Here is a 20,196-nt window from a genome sequence, read left to right as displayed (position 1 = left end):
ATAGGCAATTTTTTGACGTCTACACTCTAGGATTTGATTTATATGCTTTAGGCATGCTAAAAATCCTTCAGGGATTTTCATATAGATATCATTATCTAATGTTTCATATAAATAAGCAGTGACTACGTTCATCAGACGCATATCAAGTTTTTCATATACTGCTAAACTCACAAGATATCTAAATGTAATTCCATCCATTACTGGAGAATATGTCTCATCATAATCAAATCCCGGTCTTTGTGAAAATCCTTAGGCTACAAGTCTTGCTTTATATCTCACAATTTTATTTTTCTCATTTCTTTTTCTCACAAATACCCATTTATATCCTACTGGCTTTACACCTTCAGGTGTTTGGACTACAGAACCAAAAACTTTTCATTTAGCCAGTGAATCTAATTCAGATTGGATCACATCTTTCCATTTTGACCAATCATTTCTTGGCCAACATTCATCAACCGATCTGGGTTCATGATCCTCGTCATCTTCCATAATATCAAGTGCTACATTATATGCAAATGTATTATTGACAATTACTTCTCTTCGGTTCCAACACTTTCCCATAATAACAAAATTTATTAAAGTTTTATTTTCTTCAGGAGTTGGCTCTTCAAGAGCGACCTCTTCAGGAGGTTGAATTTTGTCATTAGCAATATTTTGATCATTCGATCCTCTTTTCTTTCGAGGATTCTTATCTTTGGAACCAAGAGGTCTACCACACTTCAAGCGTGCTTTAGATTCGTTAGTACTTTTACTTTGTCCTTTTGGGATATCAATTTTAATCGGAGCATTAATTTTCTGCTGAAATATGCTATTTAGTAATTCTTCTAGAATCACTAAAAGCATCCGGTAATTAGTTTGCAATTTTTTGTAAATGTATAATCCTTTGAACTTCCAGTTCACATTCTTTTGTACGAGGATCAAGAAAATCTAATGATATTTTCCAAGTAATTTCCTTTTTCGGTTGATCTTTACCTCCCCCTAATGTCGGGAAATGTGATTCATTAAAATGACAATCTAGAAATCTTGTAGTAAATAAATCACCTGTTAATGATTTAACATATTTAATTATAGAAAGTAATTCATACCCGACATATATCCCCAATCTTCTTTGAGGCACATTTTAGTACGTTGAGGCGGTGCAATAGGAACATATACCGCACAACCAAAATTTCTTAAATAAGAAATATTAGGCTCGTGACCAAGAACTAATTGTAAGGGAGAACAAATATGATAACTTATCGGCCTAATTCTCACAAGTGTTGTTGCATGTAATATAGCATGTCCCCAAGCAGATAAATGAAGTTTAGACCTCATTAACAATGGTCTTGCAATTAATTAAAGTCGTTTAATAAATGATTCGGCTAGACCATTTTGTTTATGAACATGAGCTACAGGATGTTCAACACCTATCCAATAGCCATGCAATAATCATCAAAGGCATATGATGAATACTCACCAGCATTATCTAGATGAATTTTCTTAATGGGATAATCAGGAAATTGTGCTTGTAATTTAATTATCTGAGCAAGCAATCTCGCAAACTCTAGGTTGCGACTAGATAATAAACTTACATGTGACCATCTTGTTGATGCATTAATTAGCACAATAAAATATCTAAATGATCCACATGGTGGATCTACAGGCTCACATATATCACCATGAATTCGTTCTAGAAATGCCGGGGATGCAGTTCCCACTTTCGTTGGTGATAGTCTAACAATTAACTTTCCTTGGGAGCAAGCAACACTGAGAATTTATTAGAATTTAGTATTTTTTTTATTTTTCAATGAATGGCCATGTGAATTTGTAATTATTCGCCTCATCATTAGAGAACCAGGATGTCCAAGACGATCATGCCAAATCATAAAATCATTGAGATTAGTAGACTTCTGGTCTTCAAGGTGATACATTTTAGTTGCACTTATTTTTGTATAATATAAACCAAAAGATAGAGAAGACAACTTTTCTAATACGCATTTCTTCTCAGACACTTATTTTTGTATAATATAAACCAAAAGATAGAGAAGACAACTTTTCTAATACGCATTTCTTCTCAGAAATGGTATTTGTAATCAATAAGTATTCAAGATAGAGAAGACAACTTTTCTAATACGCATTTCTTCTCAGAAATGGTATTTGTAATCAATAAGTATTCACCATTTATCTCATTTATCGTCTCGATATGATATCCATTTCGACGGATATCTTTAAAACTTAGCAAATTTCTTTGAGACTTTATCGAGAGTAGTACATTATTTATGATAATTTTAGTTCCTTCGAGGAGAAATACAGTGGCTCTTCCGGAGCCATCAATCAATTTAGCACTACCACTTATTGTGTTAACATTTATTTTTTCAATTTTGTTTCTTCCATTTTTAAATGAGAAAAATACTTCATGTTTTTAAGTATAGTGTGTGTAGTAGCACTATCAATGAGACAAGTATTATCATCACCATTGTTTGATCCTAAATATTTGGCATCTATTTCTTCTTCAGGAAGAAACAACAAAGAAAATTACAAACAAAAGTAAATATAAATAAAGTACATAAATTACAAAATTCATAAAGAAAATTACATAAAAGATGCAAAAATAACAAAATTCAAAATGTCGGGTATTTATCATGGGATCATTTCGCAACTTCAGATTGCTCAAAGGAAATCAACTACATTGAGGTGTGTGATATCATCAAGATCATCATAAACATTATTTTGATCAATAAAATTTGTTTTGGCATTTTTGCCTTTCCATTTTAATGATGCCTGATAGAGATCAACAAGATGTTTTATCGTACGACAGGTACGGGACCAATGGCCTTCTATTCCACACCGGTAGCATATTTCCTCATAATGTTTCTTTTCTTCATTTTTTTATCATTATTGTCCCACTTCTGGGGGTTGTTTTGTCTTTTGCCATGGTTATGATCATTGTGATTATAAGGCACATATCTACCACGACCTCGTCCACAATAACGACTATGTCCTTGGCCTCCTTCACGGTCATGTAGGGCTGTCCAAAATACCCGCCGGCCCGGAGCCCGGCCCGGCCTCGGCCCGAAAATCCGGGCCAGGCCGGGTTCCGGGCCCGGGTCCGGGCTGGCTCAACGACGCCCGGCCCGGGCCGAAACAGGTGTGAGGTTATTTTGGTCATTTGCTTAAGGGGCTGGTTCTATAAATAGAGGGGGGGTTTTATTTGTTTTCTTCACACCAAAAACTCATCTCTTCTCTCTTATACTCTTATACTCTCTCTTATACTCTTATACTCTCTTATTTATACTTTCTAATCCTTTCATCAAATAGCTTCCGGATCTGATTATGAAGAGCAAAACCTATCTGCCGATCCTGAAATGAGTCCTCCTACTATGAGTCCTCCTACTGGGTCTACTCCTACCGAAGTTAATCCTGAATCCGGTGGCGACGAATCTGCACCAAGAGCTCCTAAAAGGCCAAGATCCGATGTGTGGATTTTTTACGAGAAGATCGACGTCACCAAGGATGAACACGGTAGGATCCTCACCCAGAAGGCTAAGTGTGCATTGTGCGGCAAGATTTTTCAAGCTCATCATAAGAGCGGCACCAACCATCTCAAACGCCATTTAGATAAACACAACAAAGGCCAGACTCCTCAAGGTGATATCCGATAATCTATGATTTCTCAATCCTCCTCTTTTGGTAGTCTCGGTAGTTGGAACTATGACGCTGCCAGAGCCAGAAAATGCATAATCAAGTTTATCATTCTTAAAAACCTTCCTTTTAAATTAGTAGAAGATGATGAATTTGAAGATATGTTTAGAGATGGTTTTTATCCTACATTTAAAAAAATTTCTCGTCAAACCTGTCAACGTGATATTTTAAAATATTATCAGCAAGAACAAGAAAAAATAATTTCTTATTTTAAAAATTTAAACTGTAAATTTTCTTTAACTTCTGATATTTGGACATCTAGAGCACAAACTGGATATTTATGTATCACAGCACACTGGATTGATGAAAATTGGCAAATGTTTAAAAGAGTTGTTTCTTTTATTGCAATAGAAGAGTCACATACTGGTGCTAATATTGCAAATTTAATAATTGAAGAACTTATAAAATTAAAAATTTCAGAAAGAATATTTTCTCTTTCACTAGATAATGCAAGTAATAACAATGTAGCTGTTGATTTTATCATATCATCTTTATCATTGCCATGTCATGGTGATCTTTTTCGTATTAGGTGCATCTGTCATATTTTAAATTTAATTGTTCAAAGTACATTTACTGAAATTAAACCCATGATAGAAAAGGTTAGAACAGTTGCTTACATGCATAGTGCTTCTGAACAAAGACTTAAAAGATGGAAACAATTTTGTAAAAAAAAAATGTAAAGCCTAGACTAATTCCAAAAGATGTTGACCATAGGTGGAATTCCACATGTTAAGTGTAGCAATAGAATATAAAGACATTATAACTGATTTTCTAAACTATTATGCTTCTAGTTCTAGTTCTGGTAGCACTTATGGAATAACTGAAGATGAATGGACATTTATATGTAATTTAAATAAAATGTTATAAGTTTTTTATGATGCTACAATATTATTATCTGACTGTTATTATCCAACCATTACTTTAGCTGCTTTACAAATTTTAAATATTCAAAATTTTTTTGATAAATATCGTATGGATGCTACTTTTGGACCTATGATTTTTGAAATGGAGAGCAAATTTAATAAGTACTTTAGGCCTATTCCTCATATTTTTGGTTTGGGGGTTCTTATTGATCCATGCTTGAAGGATATTGGCCTTCGAAGTTTGTTACAGTTATTGTATGGTGGACAGGTTATAGACTTAGATGATGGAACCACCCTTACTGCTACTACTCATCATTTAGTTATTAGAAATTATTTTAAAACCTTATATGATGAGTATGCAGCTAGACATGGTGTAGCTGCACAACAGTCTACAGGTTCGGTTTCTTCGAGCTCATCCCGAGCCCGAGGTAAAAGTGTAAGTTTTGATAGGTATGCAGTGGTAGCTGAGCTAACAGGTGGATCTGGACTTGGATCATCATCATCGGAGGTTTCTGAAATAGATGAATATTTTTCTGCTTCTTTAGTTAGATGTCAAGGAAATGCTTTAGATATTTTACAATGGTGGAAAGTATATGGATCAGTTTCATATCCTATACTTTTCACCATGGTTCGTGACTTACTAACAGTGCAGGTTTCGACGGTAGCTTCGGAATCCGCCTTCAGCACAGCAGGTCGTTTGATCGACGATCACAGGACATGCTTGGATCCATATACTGTACAAGCGGTGATGTGCCTACAAGATTGGTGGAGGTACGAGAAGCGAACGCAAGGCATCGATCGGATGGCTGGAATTGAAGATAAATTTGAAGAATTGGGACTAGCAGATAGATATAAAGAATAGATTGTAGTTTTTATATCTTAGCTTAAAATTTGTAAAGAATTATTTTGGAAATAATTGCAAATGATAGTGATATAGGTGAGTAGGTGCCAACCTAGTTGGGATTTACTTATCTATTGTGATGCGATTAATTCCAAAATAAATTTGTACTTGTAATTTGTAAATGATTTATTAGTTATTAATAAAGAATTTGTTTTTATCATTTTTTATTTGTAATTTATGTCATTTTAAGTAATTAATAAAATTATTATTTTTATTATTTTTCTTATCTTTTTTTTATAATTTAAAATTTAAATAAAATTAAAAAATTTTGGGAAAAAATAAAAAAAAGAAAATCAGCCGGGCTAGCCCGGAACCAGGCCCGGTCGGGCCTGGGCCCGGGCCCGGACCCGGCCCGGGGTACCCGGGTCCGGGTCCCGGGCCCGGACCCGGCCCGGGGTACCCGGGTCCGGGTCCGGGTCCCGGTTTTGCCCGGCCCGAGCCCGGATTTTCGGGCCGGGCCAGGCCGGGCCGGCCCGGATGGACAGGCCCATGGTCAAGTCCACGCCCACGACCATGATTTTGAGATTGAGTTGCATTCGCTTTAGGGAGTGAGTTAGCACCAGTAGGTCGGGATTCATGATTTTTTAATAATAATTTATTATTTTGTTCAGCCAAAAGAAGGAATGAAATCAATTCAGAGTATTTCTTAAATCCTCTCTCTTGATATTGCTGATGCAGGAGCATATTCGAGGCATGAAAGATGAAGAATGTTTTTTCTAACATATCATCATTAGTGACATTTTCTCCACATAATTGCAATTGAGAGGTAATTTTATACATTGCAGAATTATACTCATTGATTGATTTAAAATCTTGTAGCCTTAAGTGAAGCCAGTCATACCGGGTTTTTGGGAGAACGACCAACTTCAGGTGGTTAAATATCTCCTTCAAATTATTCCACATAGTAAGTGGATCTTTCACAGTTAGAGATTCAGTTTTTAATCTTTCATCCAAATGATGGCGAAGGAAAATCATAGCTTTAACACGGTCTTGATTTGATGTCTCATTTTCTTCCATAATAGTATTTTCAAGGCCTTTTGCAGCAAGATGTATTTCAACATCTAACATCCAAGATAAGTAGTTCTTTTCATAAATATCAAGTGGCGTAAATTCTTATTTTGTAAGGTTAGTCATAGTGAAAAATGAATTGAATTGGAAAGAGAAATTATACCTCGAAAGTTTATCCAAAATATCAACACGTGCCCAACGATGAATCTGATGGACTTGAAGAAGATTGTTTCAATGGTAGAGTCTCGTACTGATAACGTGTTGTGAAACTAATAAAGTAGAGAAGAAAAGGTAGACGAGAAGTAGAGAGAAATTTTATTTCATTTGTTCTTTATTGCTATTACAAAGTGATGTAGGAATACCTCTATTTATATACAAACTAAGATGATGATACTGAATCATATTAATTACTCATTCATGAACTTAGTCTTTCAAGAACATGCATTGTGTTGTTCTAGGAAGAAATGAACTTAGTCTTTCAAGAACATGCATTGTGTTGTTCTAGGAAGAAGATTAATGTACTAGGGGAATATTAACTTCTTGGTCTTTCAAGAACATGCATTGTGTTGTTCTAGGAAGAAGATTAATGTACTAGGGGAATATTAACTTCTTGGGAAACTAAATAAACATCCATATTATTTCATAACAAATCCCTTTTTATTGATGATTTTACCTATATGATATATAAATATTTTTCATAAGTCAAAAGAGTGAAATTCTCTCCATCTTAGAGAAATCTAAGAACGTCTCGAGAAGGAAAGTGGTTATTTGTAAAAGTTAAAATAGTTTGATTTTTTATTTCCGAAGATGAAGATAATGAAGAATATATATCAAAACAATAAAATAGAGTACCAGAAAGAAATAATGTAATTGTTGTGGAGATAACAAAAACATGGTACATCGACATGAATTAAAAAAAAAGGTTTTCAGACTGAAGCTGTACATATTAACATATCTACTAAGTGTTTTTAAGATCTTCACATCGGATTAAACTCTTATCCTATTATCTTAGGGCTGATTTGAATTTGCTCCTAATGAAGGGAAGTTAACTCAATATAATATAAGAGAAGTTAAGGAAACATACAAAACTTGTTTAGGAATTTAGTAAGAGGAACCAAGAAGAACTTATTTCACCCTATTTGTGAAGTTTAACAAAGTAAGAGGAAGGAAAATATATAAATTCACATAAATAACCTTACATGTTATTTCATCTCTTTAAAAACCATCTTGATAAAATGATAAAATTATCCTTATCTAATATTCTTTTTTTAGTAGTACCCTTCTCCTCCATTACAACCCCCCCTTAGTATTGGAAAAAATAGCAGGTTTGGGCTCAGGAATAGCAGTTTGACAGGTTGGCGATCGACTGCGGGTCTTTGGCGGTCGACCGAAGTCGTGCACAGGACCTCACTGTGCCTCTGGATCTCTGGCGGTCGACCGTGACGGTCAACTGTGAAAGTTTCTGCTGTTGTGGGGAAGTCTCTGGAGTTGATGCGGTCGACCGTGGCAGTCGATCGCGATACCTACGCGGTCGACCGTCACAGTCGACTGCCAAAGTGGTTTTGGGCTGATTCTAGGTTCCAGACCTGTTTCGTTTAGGAGTTGTATAAATACCCTTAACTCATTTTTAGGGTTTAAGGGAGAAGATTTTGAGCTGAAGAAAGAGGAGATTTGGGGCTTCTATTGTAGGAGCTATTTGGAGAGATTAAGAGGGCTTATTTGTGGGTTTTTGGTAAGATTTGTAACCCTAATTGTATTTCCCTTGATTTCTATTAGTAAAACTCCCCCCTCCTTGCCCCGTGGACGTAGGCAATTTGCCAAACCACGTATATTGTGTGTTCTTGCTGTGATTGAGTGTGGCTTGTGCTATTGTGGTCTATTATTGTTCTTGTGTGTGCTATTGATTTGTCGAATCGGCTTCCGCCGCGCACAACAAGTGGTATTAGAGCTCCGGGTTTGATTTGGGAGTTTGTTCGAAGGATTCGCTGTTGGATTCTTGTTTGGAGAGGTAGATCTACAATATGGGTGAAACAAGCAAGTCTAGCTCAAGTACTACAAGCATATCGGGGTCGGCTTTGACGAAGGCGATTCAAAGTTTGAGCATCAATAATACTAAGATTGATGTCCCGAAGTTCGACGGCAAGATTAATTTTGGTTTGTGGAGGTGTCAAGTAATGGACGTCTTAGATGCACAAAATTTGGAGGAGACTTGTAGGTGTAAATTTTGATCTCCCGAAAACAGGGAACTTCATTTGTATTGATAATAACAGCTTATTACAAATTAATAATCAAATGTTTACAACAGAAGCGGAGGGAATGCCCTCCTTGTTTAACGTGGGTTCCTCGGTAGCGATAGGATGCCTCGCTCGGTGCTCGTGCCGAGTCTGCTTCCCTTGGACGATCCGATCGAAGTTGCTGCCGGAGCTTCAGTTCTCAAATGAGGGAGCCTTTGGCAAAGGTCCAGGTTCAACCTTTGGGAGATTAGCCAGCAGAATATGCAACGGCCAATCCCCCCTTCTTCATGCTGCTGAAGATGGGTTTTAACAGGCAAGGGATGACATGGGCCATCCCTTGATTCATGGGATTTGACCACGTGAGGGAGACAGCTTGACTGCTCCTTGAATTATGGGATGTGACCACACGTTGTTCGGAGACGTCCTGCTGTTCATCCCCTGCAACAGGAGCGGTCATTCGAGGAGCCATGTTTTACATCACGCCACTTAGGAATGGGAAAACCCCTCCTCGTATGCGTGACAGCGGCTGTCAGATACTCGAGTGGATATGGCCAACTCACTGAGCGTCGGCGGCCCTCCCTTCTGCTTGGACAAGTGAGGTAAGCTGAATTTATGAGGGTGCAGGCTGTTTCGGCGCCTGTCCGCTCATTCGTACTGTGGACGGCCATCTGACGGGCCTGGAGTATTGTGCCCCCTACCCTCACATCACGGAAAAATAAGGAAGGTTTGTCCTCGCGAGCTTGGGACTGCAGGCAGACTTAGGTCTGCAGGCACACTTGGGTCTGCGGGCGAGCTTGATCGTGCAGGCGAACTTCGAGCTGTAGGCGAGCTTCAACTGCAGGCGAGCTGGGACCGCAGGCGAGCAGGCAGACTTGGGTCTGCAGGCGAGCTGAGTCTGCAGGCGAGCTTGGGACTGCAGGCATACTTGGGTCTGCAGGCGATCTTGCAGGCGAACTGGGTCTGCAGGTGAGCTCAGGAGTGCAGGCAGCGAGCTCTATAGCATGGATCGAAGAATAGGCCGTAACTTTCAAACCGTAAGTCGGAATTGGACGAATTATATATGAAAATTGCCTATCTCGACGAGATGGAGCCATCCGAACCCAGCCGAAGGCTTCGGTTCGCTTCCTCCGTTTCGCCAAATTCCTTACGGTTTGGGAGATATCTGCGTTTTCCCCTTTTTCGCTATTTCGGGTGAGGTTTTAGCAGTTTTGTTCTGAACTTCTCTGATAAGGATTTAAAGGCAATTTTTATTGCCTACAAAACCCCCTCCAAAGTTTTCAGACCTGAATCGGACCGCATGGGGTCTGGAACACTTTGGATATGAAGACCCGTAAAGTGATCCCCGCTCAGATGGAGTGAGGAGCCCTCCAACAAGCTTGGTGAAGCTGACCTCTTCGCTCGCAGCTGATGATCGCCTTCTAGGATTTTGAGCAAACCCTCAGCTATCAACGGACTTGATTTGTCTTTACCAACTGCCGTTTGAGTTGGACTAGCCATGCTCTTGCCCTTAGCATGGTAAGTTGTCGAGGAGTCTCTCTTAGGCTCAATGCTAAAATTTCTCCTCTATCCTTAGCCTTTCGAGGCGTTTGGATTTAAGGGAGCAGTTTAACCTCGTATACCAGTCGGAGGGTAGGAGCAGTTTAGACTCATGCACCAGTTGGAGTGTAAGGGGGCAGTTTAGACTCATGCACCAGTTGGAGTATAAGGGGGCAGTTTAGACTCATACACCAGTTGGAGTATAAGGGGGAAGCTTATCTTAGGGCAAAGATGAAGACGAACCCTGATTTGTCTTCTCTTGGGGCAAAGACGAACCCTGAAATAGCAGCACATCGCATAGTAGGCCACTATCAAACAACAACGCCTTTTATGGGAAAGACGGTGCTGGGAGAATCAAATCGTTCAGGGACGTATGAGTGTGACGATTGATTGGACAACATCATTTGCGGGAATGATGGTGTCGGCTATCAGAGGTAATCGTTAACATGATAGGGATTGCCGCGATCGGAGCGACTTTGAGGACCTACCATCCTTTTGAAGAGGATTGGTAAGTTGATTTTGTCAGAGGTGACCGTTAACATGACAGTGGGGGTCCCGCCATCCTATTGAAGAGGATTGGCGGGGGATTGTGGCTTTGGTCCTAACTATCTGAAGGTTTGACCAAGTGGGAGTTTGATGCAGCCCACCTGAACTGCTAGTCTCGCCTGTTTTGACAAGAAGTGGAGCTCGCCTAACTGTTAGGCTCGCCTGATTTGAGCGGTTCGCCCGTACTAGGAACCTGGCTCAAGAAGTGGAAGTATAGGGAATAGTTTAACCTCTTATACCAGTTGGAGGATCAGAAGAAGCAGTTTATACGCGTGTACTTGTCGGAGTGTAAGGGAACTATCAGAGGTGATTGTTAACGTGATAGCTTTGTAGGCCCGTCGTCCTATTGAAGAGGATCGACGGGAGATTGTCAGAGGTGTAGTGTTAACTTTGACAAGATTGTCGCGATTAGAGCGACTATTAATAGTTAACTTGATAGTTTTAAAAGATCCATCGTCAAGTTAAATGAGACTGATGGAGAAATGACTATCAGAGGTAACAGTTAACTTGATAGTTTTGTGGGCCCACCGTCCTATTGAAGAGGATCAACGGGGGAAATCGTAGGATATGAGGAAATGGTCTCCACTACCAAGGCATCTTGGTCATCATCTCCTCGAAATTCATGCGGCTCTTCGTCACCCATATGCTTGAGCATGCTCTCGACTTGTTCTCCTTGGCGGAGTAAGTCTTTCCATGAGCGAGCTTCAACAGCGCCCATATTGGACAGAACGCTGATGGAGAGATTGTTCCGGCACATCTCGATGAGTGTGGCCTCGGAAACTCGATCGCGGGAATGCAGCGATCGGTTTCTGAATCTCTTGACAAAGTTGCTTATAGACTCTGTCCTCCTCTGCTTCACAGTTAGCAGGGTGGCTATAGATACTTCTGTGTCATCGTCGAAGATTCTGGCCACGAAGAGCCTTTCCATATCCTTCCAGCAGGTGATGGACCCGGGCTTCAATCTGTGAAACCATTCAAAAGTGACCCCCTTGAGGGTACCAATGAACAATCGAGTCATAATGGGATCGTTTCCCACTATGTGTCCAGTTTGCGCCTGGAAGTAGTAGATGTGCTGGGTAGGAGAACCCTTGCCATTGAACTGTAGGAGGTCCAGCGGCTCGAACTTTGCCGGGTAGGAGACCACATCCCATTCAATTGGATACGGTCTGACAACCCCCAGCTTGTTCACATGCTTCTGGAGCTTCAAGGCGTCGAGTTGACTTTGGAGATCGTCAAACCTCTTGTCTCTTGGGTTATGGCCCGAAGATGACGCTCCTCTAGATGACTCGGATGAGGAGTGAGAAGGAGTAGGCACCCGCTCTTTGTGCTTCAAGGATTTATGCGAAGCCCGCGAAGTCCTCTCTCTTCCTCTTCTTCTCGCTCAGGAGAGGCGAGATTGGTACAGTGTGCCTGCGCCTATCTGGCGAGCTGTTGCTTCGCCTTTCTGGTGATCTTGGGCCGTCAGGCGAGCTTGGTGAAGTCCGCTTGTTTGACGAAGCCCTCTTGAACTGCAGAGTTCGCCAGACGCCCTTGGTTCGCTAAAATTGAGCACCTTGCTCACAGAGTGGGGCTTGCCTAAACTGCTAGGCTTGCCCGATTTGAACGGTTCGCAAAAAATGGGAACCTTGCTCAAGAGGTTGGGCTCACCTAAACCGTTAGGCTCGCCTGATTTGAGCGGTTCGCCGAAACTGGGAACCTGGCTCAAAGAGATGGGCTCGCCTAAACTGCTGGGCTCGCCTAAACTTCTAGGCTCGCCTGATTTGAGCGGTTCGCCAAAAATGGGAACCTGGCTCAAGAGGTTGATTCCTCTCCAGCCTGAATAATAATTCAGGCTGTCGTAGGGGATGAGGGATTGTGCCTCGAGACGAGTGAGTGCTTTTCGTCGCCGCTGTTTGGATCTTTTTGAACGAGGAGCGTTCATGTCGACGGCGGAGGCGTAGTCTGCGTCGACACGAATGGTTGATTCCTTTTGCACAGGGGTCTGCGAGGATCGTTCATCGACCTACCCAGCAGCTCCTAGACCCGCATTCTCGAATCTCGGCTCGGCCTCAACTGGTTTGGGGGGAAAAGAACCCCCTGCCTCGGCTTGGGCAGATCCCTCAGGCTTGGTTGCCTCGGCCCCTTGGGGCTGGGCCACCTGCACGACTCTGCAGCCATCGCGAGATGTACTGTCGCCAGAAGAGGACGATTGTAAGTACCCCTCGAATTTGATCACAAGGGACTCAATAGTAGTTCCTGCAACAACTTCGTCAAACTGCGCCACCACCAATTTATCTGAATGAACGGATTCTCCCACTGTGGTCGCCATCTTCTGTAGGTGTAAATTTTGATCTCTCGAAAATAGGGAACTTCGTTTGTATTGATAATAACAGCTTATTACAAACTAATAATCAAATGTTTATAACAGAAGCGGAGGGAATGCCCTCCTTGTTTAACGTGGGTTCCTCGGTGGCGATAGGACGCCTCGCTCGGTGCTTGTGCCGAGTCTGCTTCCTTTGGACGATCCGATCGAAGTTGCTGCCGGAGCTTCAGTTCTCAAATGAGGGAGCCTTTGGCAAAGGTCCAGGTTCAACCTTTGGGAGATTAGCCAGCAGAATATGCAACAGCCAATCCCCTTTTCATGCTGGCTGAAGATGGGTTTTAATAGGCAAGGGATGACATGGGCCATCCCTTGATTCATGGGATTTGACCACTAATAGAGGTGAGGGAGATAGCTTGACTGCTCCTTGAATTATGGGATGTGACCACACGTCATTCAGAGATATCCTGTTGTTCACCTGCAACAGGAGCGGTCATTCGAGGAGCCATGTTTTACATCACGTCACTTAGGAATGGGAAAGCCCCTCCTCGTATGCGTGACAGCGGCTGTCAGATACTCGAGTGGATATGGCCAACTCACTGAGCGCCGGCGGCCCTCCCTTCTGCTTGGACAAGTGAGGTAAGCTGAATTTATGAGGGTGCAGGCTGTTTCGACGCCTGTCCGCTCATTCGTACTGTGGATGGCCATCTGACGGGCCTGGAGTATTGTGCCCCCTACCCTCATATCACGGAAAATAAGGAAGGTTTGTCCTCGCGAGCTTGGGTCTGCAGGCAGACTTGGGTCTGCGGGCGAGCTTGATCGTGCAGGCGAACTTCGAGCTGTAGGCGAGCTTCAACTGCAGGCGAGCTGGGACCGCAGCGAGCTTGGGACTGCAGGCATACTTGGGTCTGCAGGCGGAGCTGGGGATTGCAGGCAGACTTGGGGTCTACAGGCGGATTTGAGACTGCAGGCAGAGTTGGGGATTGCAGGCAGACTTGGGTCTGCAGGCGATCTTCAAGCCGTTAGGCGAGCTCTATAGCATGGATCGAAGAATAGGCCGTAACTTTCAAACCGTAAGTCGGAATTGGACGAATTATATATGAAAATCGCCTATCTCGACGAGATGGAGCCATCTGAACCCAGCCGAAGGCTTAGGTTCGCTTCCTCCGTTTCGCCAAATTCCTTACGGTTTGGGAGATATCTACATTTTTCCCTTTTTCTGCTATTTCGGGTGAGGTTTTAGCAGTTTTGTTCTGAACTTCTCTGATAAGGATTAAAGGCAATTTTTATTACCTACAAGACTCTTGAGCTACAAGAGAAACCCGAAGATGTTGAAGATAAGGTTTGGAAGAAAATGAATAGTAGGGCTTGTGGGGTTATTCGGTCATGCTTGACGCCGGATCTCATTTATGATGTGATAAACGAGACGTCGGCAAAGAGATTGTGGGAAATGCTCAATGAAAAATATTTGACGAAGAGCATTGAGAATCGGCTTCACTTGAAGAAGAGGTTCTACCAATTCAACTTGAAGAGGGGAGTTTCCATTCAGGAGCATGTTAACAACTTCACAAAGCTAATTTCGGATATAACCAATGTGGATATTATGGTTGAGGATGAAGACAAGGCAATGTTACTATTGTGTTCATTACCGGAGGATGATTTTGGTACGTTTGTTCTCACTATGATAAATGGACGAACTACAGTTAGCTACAATGAGGTGACCTTGGCGTTAGTGAATTATGAGCTGAGGAAGAATGGTGGTGAACCCTCCGAGAGAGCATCAGGAGATGCATTAGCAGTTCGTGATCATAGTCCAAACTGTCAAAGGTTTAACCGCTCAAAATCTAAGAATAGGGGTGGCCATAAGAGTGTTGGTAGAAATCAATGTGCCTTTTGCAAAGAAGAGGGACATTGGAAGAATGAGTGCCCAAAGTTAAAGGATAGAGCCGGGAAGCAAAGGGGGAAAGTTGTACAAGCTTCAGAGGTGAATGTTGCTAAAGTTGTTGGCGACACTTCAGATTCAGATTCTTCCAGTTATTCTTATCCCGCACTACCGTCTGTTTGTTATACCGACTCTACGGAATGGATGTTAGATTCTGGAGCTATATTTCACATTTGCCCTAAGACGGATTGGTTTACCAACTTTGAGGAGTTGGAAAGGAGGGACGTGATGCTCATGGGGAACGATCACGTTTGTCCTATTAGTGGGATTGGCTCAGTCCGGATCAGAATGCATGACGGGGTGACTAGGGAATTGAAAGAAGTGAGGTTCGTGCCACAGTTGACAAAGAACATAATTTCTCTTGAGACTTTGGAGGTAGCTGGTTATAGAGTGATCTTAGAGGATGCTACATTGAAGGTTATGAAGGGGTCCATGGTGGTGATGTGAGGTGTCAGGGAAAACAACCTATACTACTTGAAGGGCAAGACAGTTACAGGGGGTCTGGATGTTTTTATCACCACAGAGGAGGACACTATCACCCTATGGCACATGAGACTTGGACACAAAGGTGATAAGTCCCTACAGCCATTGGCAAAATAGGGGCTATTGAAAGGTGCAAAGACCTATAAGATGAAGCTATGTGAGCATTGCATACTTGGGAAGAAGACTAAAGTGAAGTTGGGCACCGCTATTCACAACACTCAAGGTATATTGGATTACATTCACACAGATGTTTGGGGTCCTTCCAAGCACACATCGCTTGGTGGGGGAAATTATTTTGTTACTTTCATTGATGATTATTCCAGGAGAAATTGGGTATATACAATGAAGCATAAACATGGGGTCCTGGATATATTTGTGAAGTGGAAGAAGAAAGTGGACCTGTAGACAGGTAGAAAGGTGAAGACTCTTCGTTCAGACAATGATGGAGAGTATAAGAGTGATCCATTTCTGTAGTTTTGTCGGGATCACGGCATTAAAAGACACTTCACCGTTAGAGAGACACTGTAACAGAATGGGGTGGCTGAGAGATTGAACTGTGCCTTGCTGGAGAAGGTGCAATGTATGATGACGCAGAGTGGATTGTCTAGATCCTTTTGGGTCGAGGCGTTGGTTTATGCGAGACATCTCGTTAATAGGTTATCGTGCACTGCGATACAAGGGAAGACTCCTATGGAGCGTTGGTATGGTTCCATGGCTAGTGACTATGAGATGTTTCGGATATTTGGGTGGCCAGCTTATTTCCATGTCAGTGATGGAAAGTTGAATCCGAGAGTGAAGAAGGTCATCTTTGTGGGATTTAGAGAAGGTGTCAAAGGCTTTAAATTATGGGATCCACAAGACAAGAAGATGATCATTAGCAGAGATGTCACATTTGATGAGGCGTACATGATAAAGCCTCGAGTTCCTTAGCAGGTGGAGGAAGATCGGATAGGAGGGATATCACAGCAGGTGGAGGATGATGTGACTCCACCCACTCCAGATAGCAATGTGTCCATTGAGGCTCCTACAGATGTGATACTGGGAGGAGATGAGATGACAGTTAGGCATTTGGAGGATACAGTGGATGGTGAGGCTCAGAAGCAGGGTCATACTCTGGAGTCCATTGTAGCAGATAGACCGAGGAGAGTGATTCGTCGGCCAGCTAGATATGATGATGTCATGGTGGAATATGCTTTATCAGTGGAGGTCGTTGATGATTTGGTTTCTTCCATATTCAAGGAGGCAGAGTCTAGCCCTGATTCTATTAGGTGGAGGAATGCTATAGAGGAGGAGATGCAATCTCTCCAGAAGAATGACACTTGGGAATTTACAAAGCTACCTAAGGGTAAGAAAGCTATTGGTTGCAAGTGGGTGTATGCTAAGAAGGAGTGATCTTCTATTGGGGACATTCGGTTCAAAGTCAGATTAGTTGCTAAGGGATATGCACAGCTTGAGGGCGTTGATTACAACGAGGTGTTTTTACCCGTTGTGAAGCATTCGTCGATTCGGATTCTATTGGCATTAGTGGCACAACTGGATTTGGATTTGATCCAAATGGACGTGAAAACGGCCTTTCTACATGGAGACTTAGATGAGGAGATCTACATGACCCAACCCATGGGGGTTCAAAACTGCAGGAAGGGAAGAATTGGTGTGCAAATTAAAGAAATCTCTTTATAGACTGAAGCAATCACCGTTACAGGGGTACAAGAGTTTTGATAGCTTTATGATTGGCCAAGGGTACACGAGAAGCCCTTATGACCCGTGTGTTTATATGTGCAAGCTGCAAGATGGTGAGCACATTTACTTGTTATTATATGTTGATGATATGCTCATTGCCTCGAGGAACACTTCCGCTATAGGGAAATTAAAAAAATGAGCTGTCATCTGAATTTGAGATGAAGGACATGTGAGAGGCTAAGAAGATATTGGGTATGGAGATTGAGAGAGACAGGGTGAAAGGGAGATTGAAGCTTACACAGAGGAGTTACTTGCTGAAGATGCTGAAGAAATTTAGTTTTAAGGGCAATACCAAGGTGGTGAGTACTCCATTAGCTCCTCACTTCAAGCTTTCAGCTTTGATGTTACCAGTTTCAGTGGAGGATCGGGACTACATGTCCAAAGTTTCATACGCCAGTGCAGTGGGTAGCTTGATGTATGCTATGGTGTGTACGAGATCAGATTTATCACAGGCGGTGAGCATGGTATTTAGGTACATGCACAACCCTGGCAAGGGTCATTAGGAGGCCGTGAAGTGGATTCTACGGTATATTAATGGTACCGTAGATGTTGGTTTGATATTTGAGAAGAATGATAAGACAGAACATGATTGTATTGGCTACGTGGATTCAGACTATGCCAAAGATCTTGACAAGCGTCGGTCCACTACAGATTATGTTTTTACATTGGCTAGTGCACCGGTGTGTTGGAGATGCACTCTGCAGTCTACAGTAGCTCTCTACTACGGATGCTGAGTATATGGCGGTGACTGAAGCTGTGAAAGAGGCTTTGTGACTACATGGTTTGTTGGATGATTTGGGGATTGTACAGGAGACCATTCAGGTATATTGTGATAGCATGTCGGCTATCTATTTGGCGAAGAACCAAGTTTACCATGCACGCACGAAGCACATTGATGTCAGATTTTATTTTGTATGTGATGTATTGGATGATGGTGATGTCACGTTGGAGAAGGTCCACACTAAGGACAACCCTGCTGATATGTTGACCAAAGTGGTTCCAGGTGTGAAGTTTGGTCATTGTTTGAATTTATTGAACATTCTTCGATGTTGAGGTCGTTGGCGGCCATTTGGATGAACTACGTTCGGCTTGATTCCTTGGGCAAGAGAATACGTAGGCAGTCTTGCAGATGCTACCGGTTGATACGTAGGGTGTTTGGTATCGGCTCAGTTTTGGCAAAACGTTCGCTGAGGTGAAGATTTGTAGGATTGGCAAGAATAGCAGGTTTGGGCTCAGGAATAGCAGTTTGACAGGTTGGCGGTCGATCGCGGGTCTTTGGCGGTCGACCGAAGTCGTGCACGGGACCTCACTGTGCCTCTGGATCTCTGGCGGTCGACCGTGACGGTCGACCGCGGAAGGTTCTGCTGTTGTGGGGAAGTCTCTGGAGTTGATGCGGTTGACCGTGGCAGTCTCACGGTCGACCGCCGAAGCGGTTTAGGGCTGATTCTGGGTTCCAGACCCGTTTCGTTTGAGAGTTGTATAAATATCCTTAACTCGTTTTTAGGGTTTAAGGGAGAAGATTTTGAGCTGAAGAAAGAGAAGATTTGGGGCTTCTATTGTTGGAGCCATTTGGAGAGATTAAGAGGGCTTATTTGTGGGTTTTTGGTAAGATTTGTAACCCTAATTGTATTCCCCTTGATTTCTATTAGTAACTTCAAAAGAATGGTAATCTTTGTGAGATGTCTATGAGATCTGTAATCTTTATTCAGCCGAGCCTAAAAAAATTATTGGAAGCAAATTACAAAACAAAATAAATTCAAAAAAAAAAAAAGCTATGCAGGAAGAGATATAACAGAAAAATAATGCACGTCAAGACAAAGAAGATGATATTGGATCAAAAAGGGCTTATAATGTGTAGATGAAGTCTCTATGACAACGTATCAACTTGGACCTTCTAAACTTTTTTATTAGCACTTACATCTTCTGAATTTTAGATGACGCTACGTTTTTTTTTTTTAGTGAAACCTCTATCACGATGTTGACGTGTTGATCTCACGAGTAGACATGCCAGAGCAATTTTGGAGGAATTAGGTGCGAGTGAATGCAAGCCCATGAACACTCGTTGAATGAGCAAGTCGATGAAAGATGGAAAAAGCGGAAGTGGGGGCGATATTTATAGAAACCTAGTTGGCAATGTGTTGTATCTCGCCATAATCATGTCGGATATCATAGTTGACAATTCGTGGGATTTGTATCCACATGTTTTCTGGTCAATAGAATATAGGGTTAATTGCGAACAGATCCATTGTAGCGTCACCCAATTGCAAATAGTACCTTGCAAGCTTTGGCTCTATTCATCTTTGGTCTTCACCCAAGTGCGAATACATTCTCTTAGTAAACTTTTTCGATTCTTTTGCGAGTCAAAATTTTTTAGCAACTGGGGGTCTATCCTAGCTAACAGAACTACAAAATGATCAATATATAACATCGTATCTGTTTATCAATAAAATTAGCAGAATCCAAATTAATTTTTGAATTTCCATGAAGCTTTTATTAATTTAAAAAAAAAACCCAAAGCAGCTGACCTCCCCCCTGCACATCTTACTTGTATAAATGTAGAGCCAATGATCAATAAATAGCATCCCCACTAGACGAAGGAAAAACAATTTCATCCAATCCGACAACAACAATTTTGGAGGAAAACAAGGCCTTACTGCATAAGGATTTATAAAAATTTGTTTTCTTCAACCAAGGGGACAACAATACTCTCTAACATCTGCACCTCAGTATAGATACGAAGTGCAGCAAGGGAACAAGTCTAAAAATAAAAATTATTCAAAAGGAGGATACAAACCATCGTTAGCAACCTTTTGGCAATTGTGAAACGTTTACATCCAAGGCGACTAGGCCATATTCATTGAATCACAAATAAAAACCTAAACTAAACTAGGCGAGTAAATAAAACTAAGGTAGGCAAAACAATCCAAGTAGAGACTGGATAACTCGCATCAGTACCCGCCGCC

At 41.8% G+C, this 20,196-nt stretch overlaps 1 protein-coding gene across 1 annotated transcript in view; it reads right to left on the bottom strand.

Annotated features, from left to right (window-relative positions):
• LOC109838393 (probable splicing factor, arginine/serine-rich 6) overlaps positions 376–20,196 on the bottom strand; it is a 21,097-nt gene continuing 1,276 nt past the window's right edge. The window contains 1 exon segment of the mRNA XM_020406843.1: positions 376–833. Within this exon segment, the coding sequence (XP_020262432.1) occupies positions 376–833 (458 nt within the window).

Source organism: Asparagus officinalis, chromosome 4, assembly GCF_001876935.1.
Source record: "Asparagus officinalis chromosome 4, Aspof.V1, whole genome shotgun sequence".
Classification (NCBI taxonomy): Eukaryota; Viridiplantae; Streptophyta; class Magnoliopsida; order Asparagales; family Asparagaceae; genus Asparagus; species Asparagus officinalis.
This window is presented reverse-complemented; position numbering and strand designations above follow the sequence as displayed.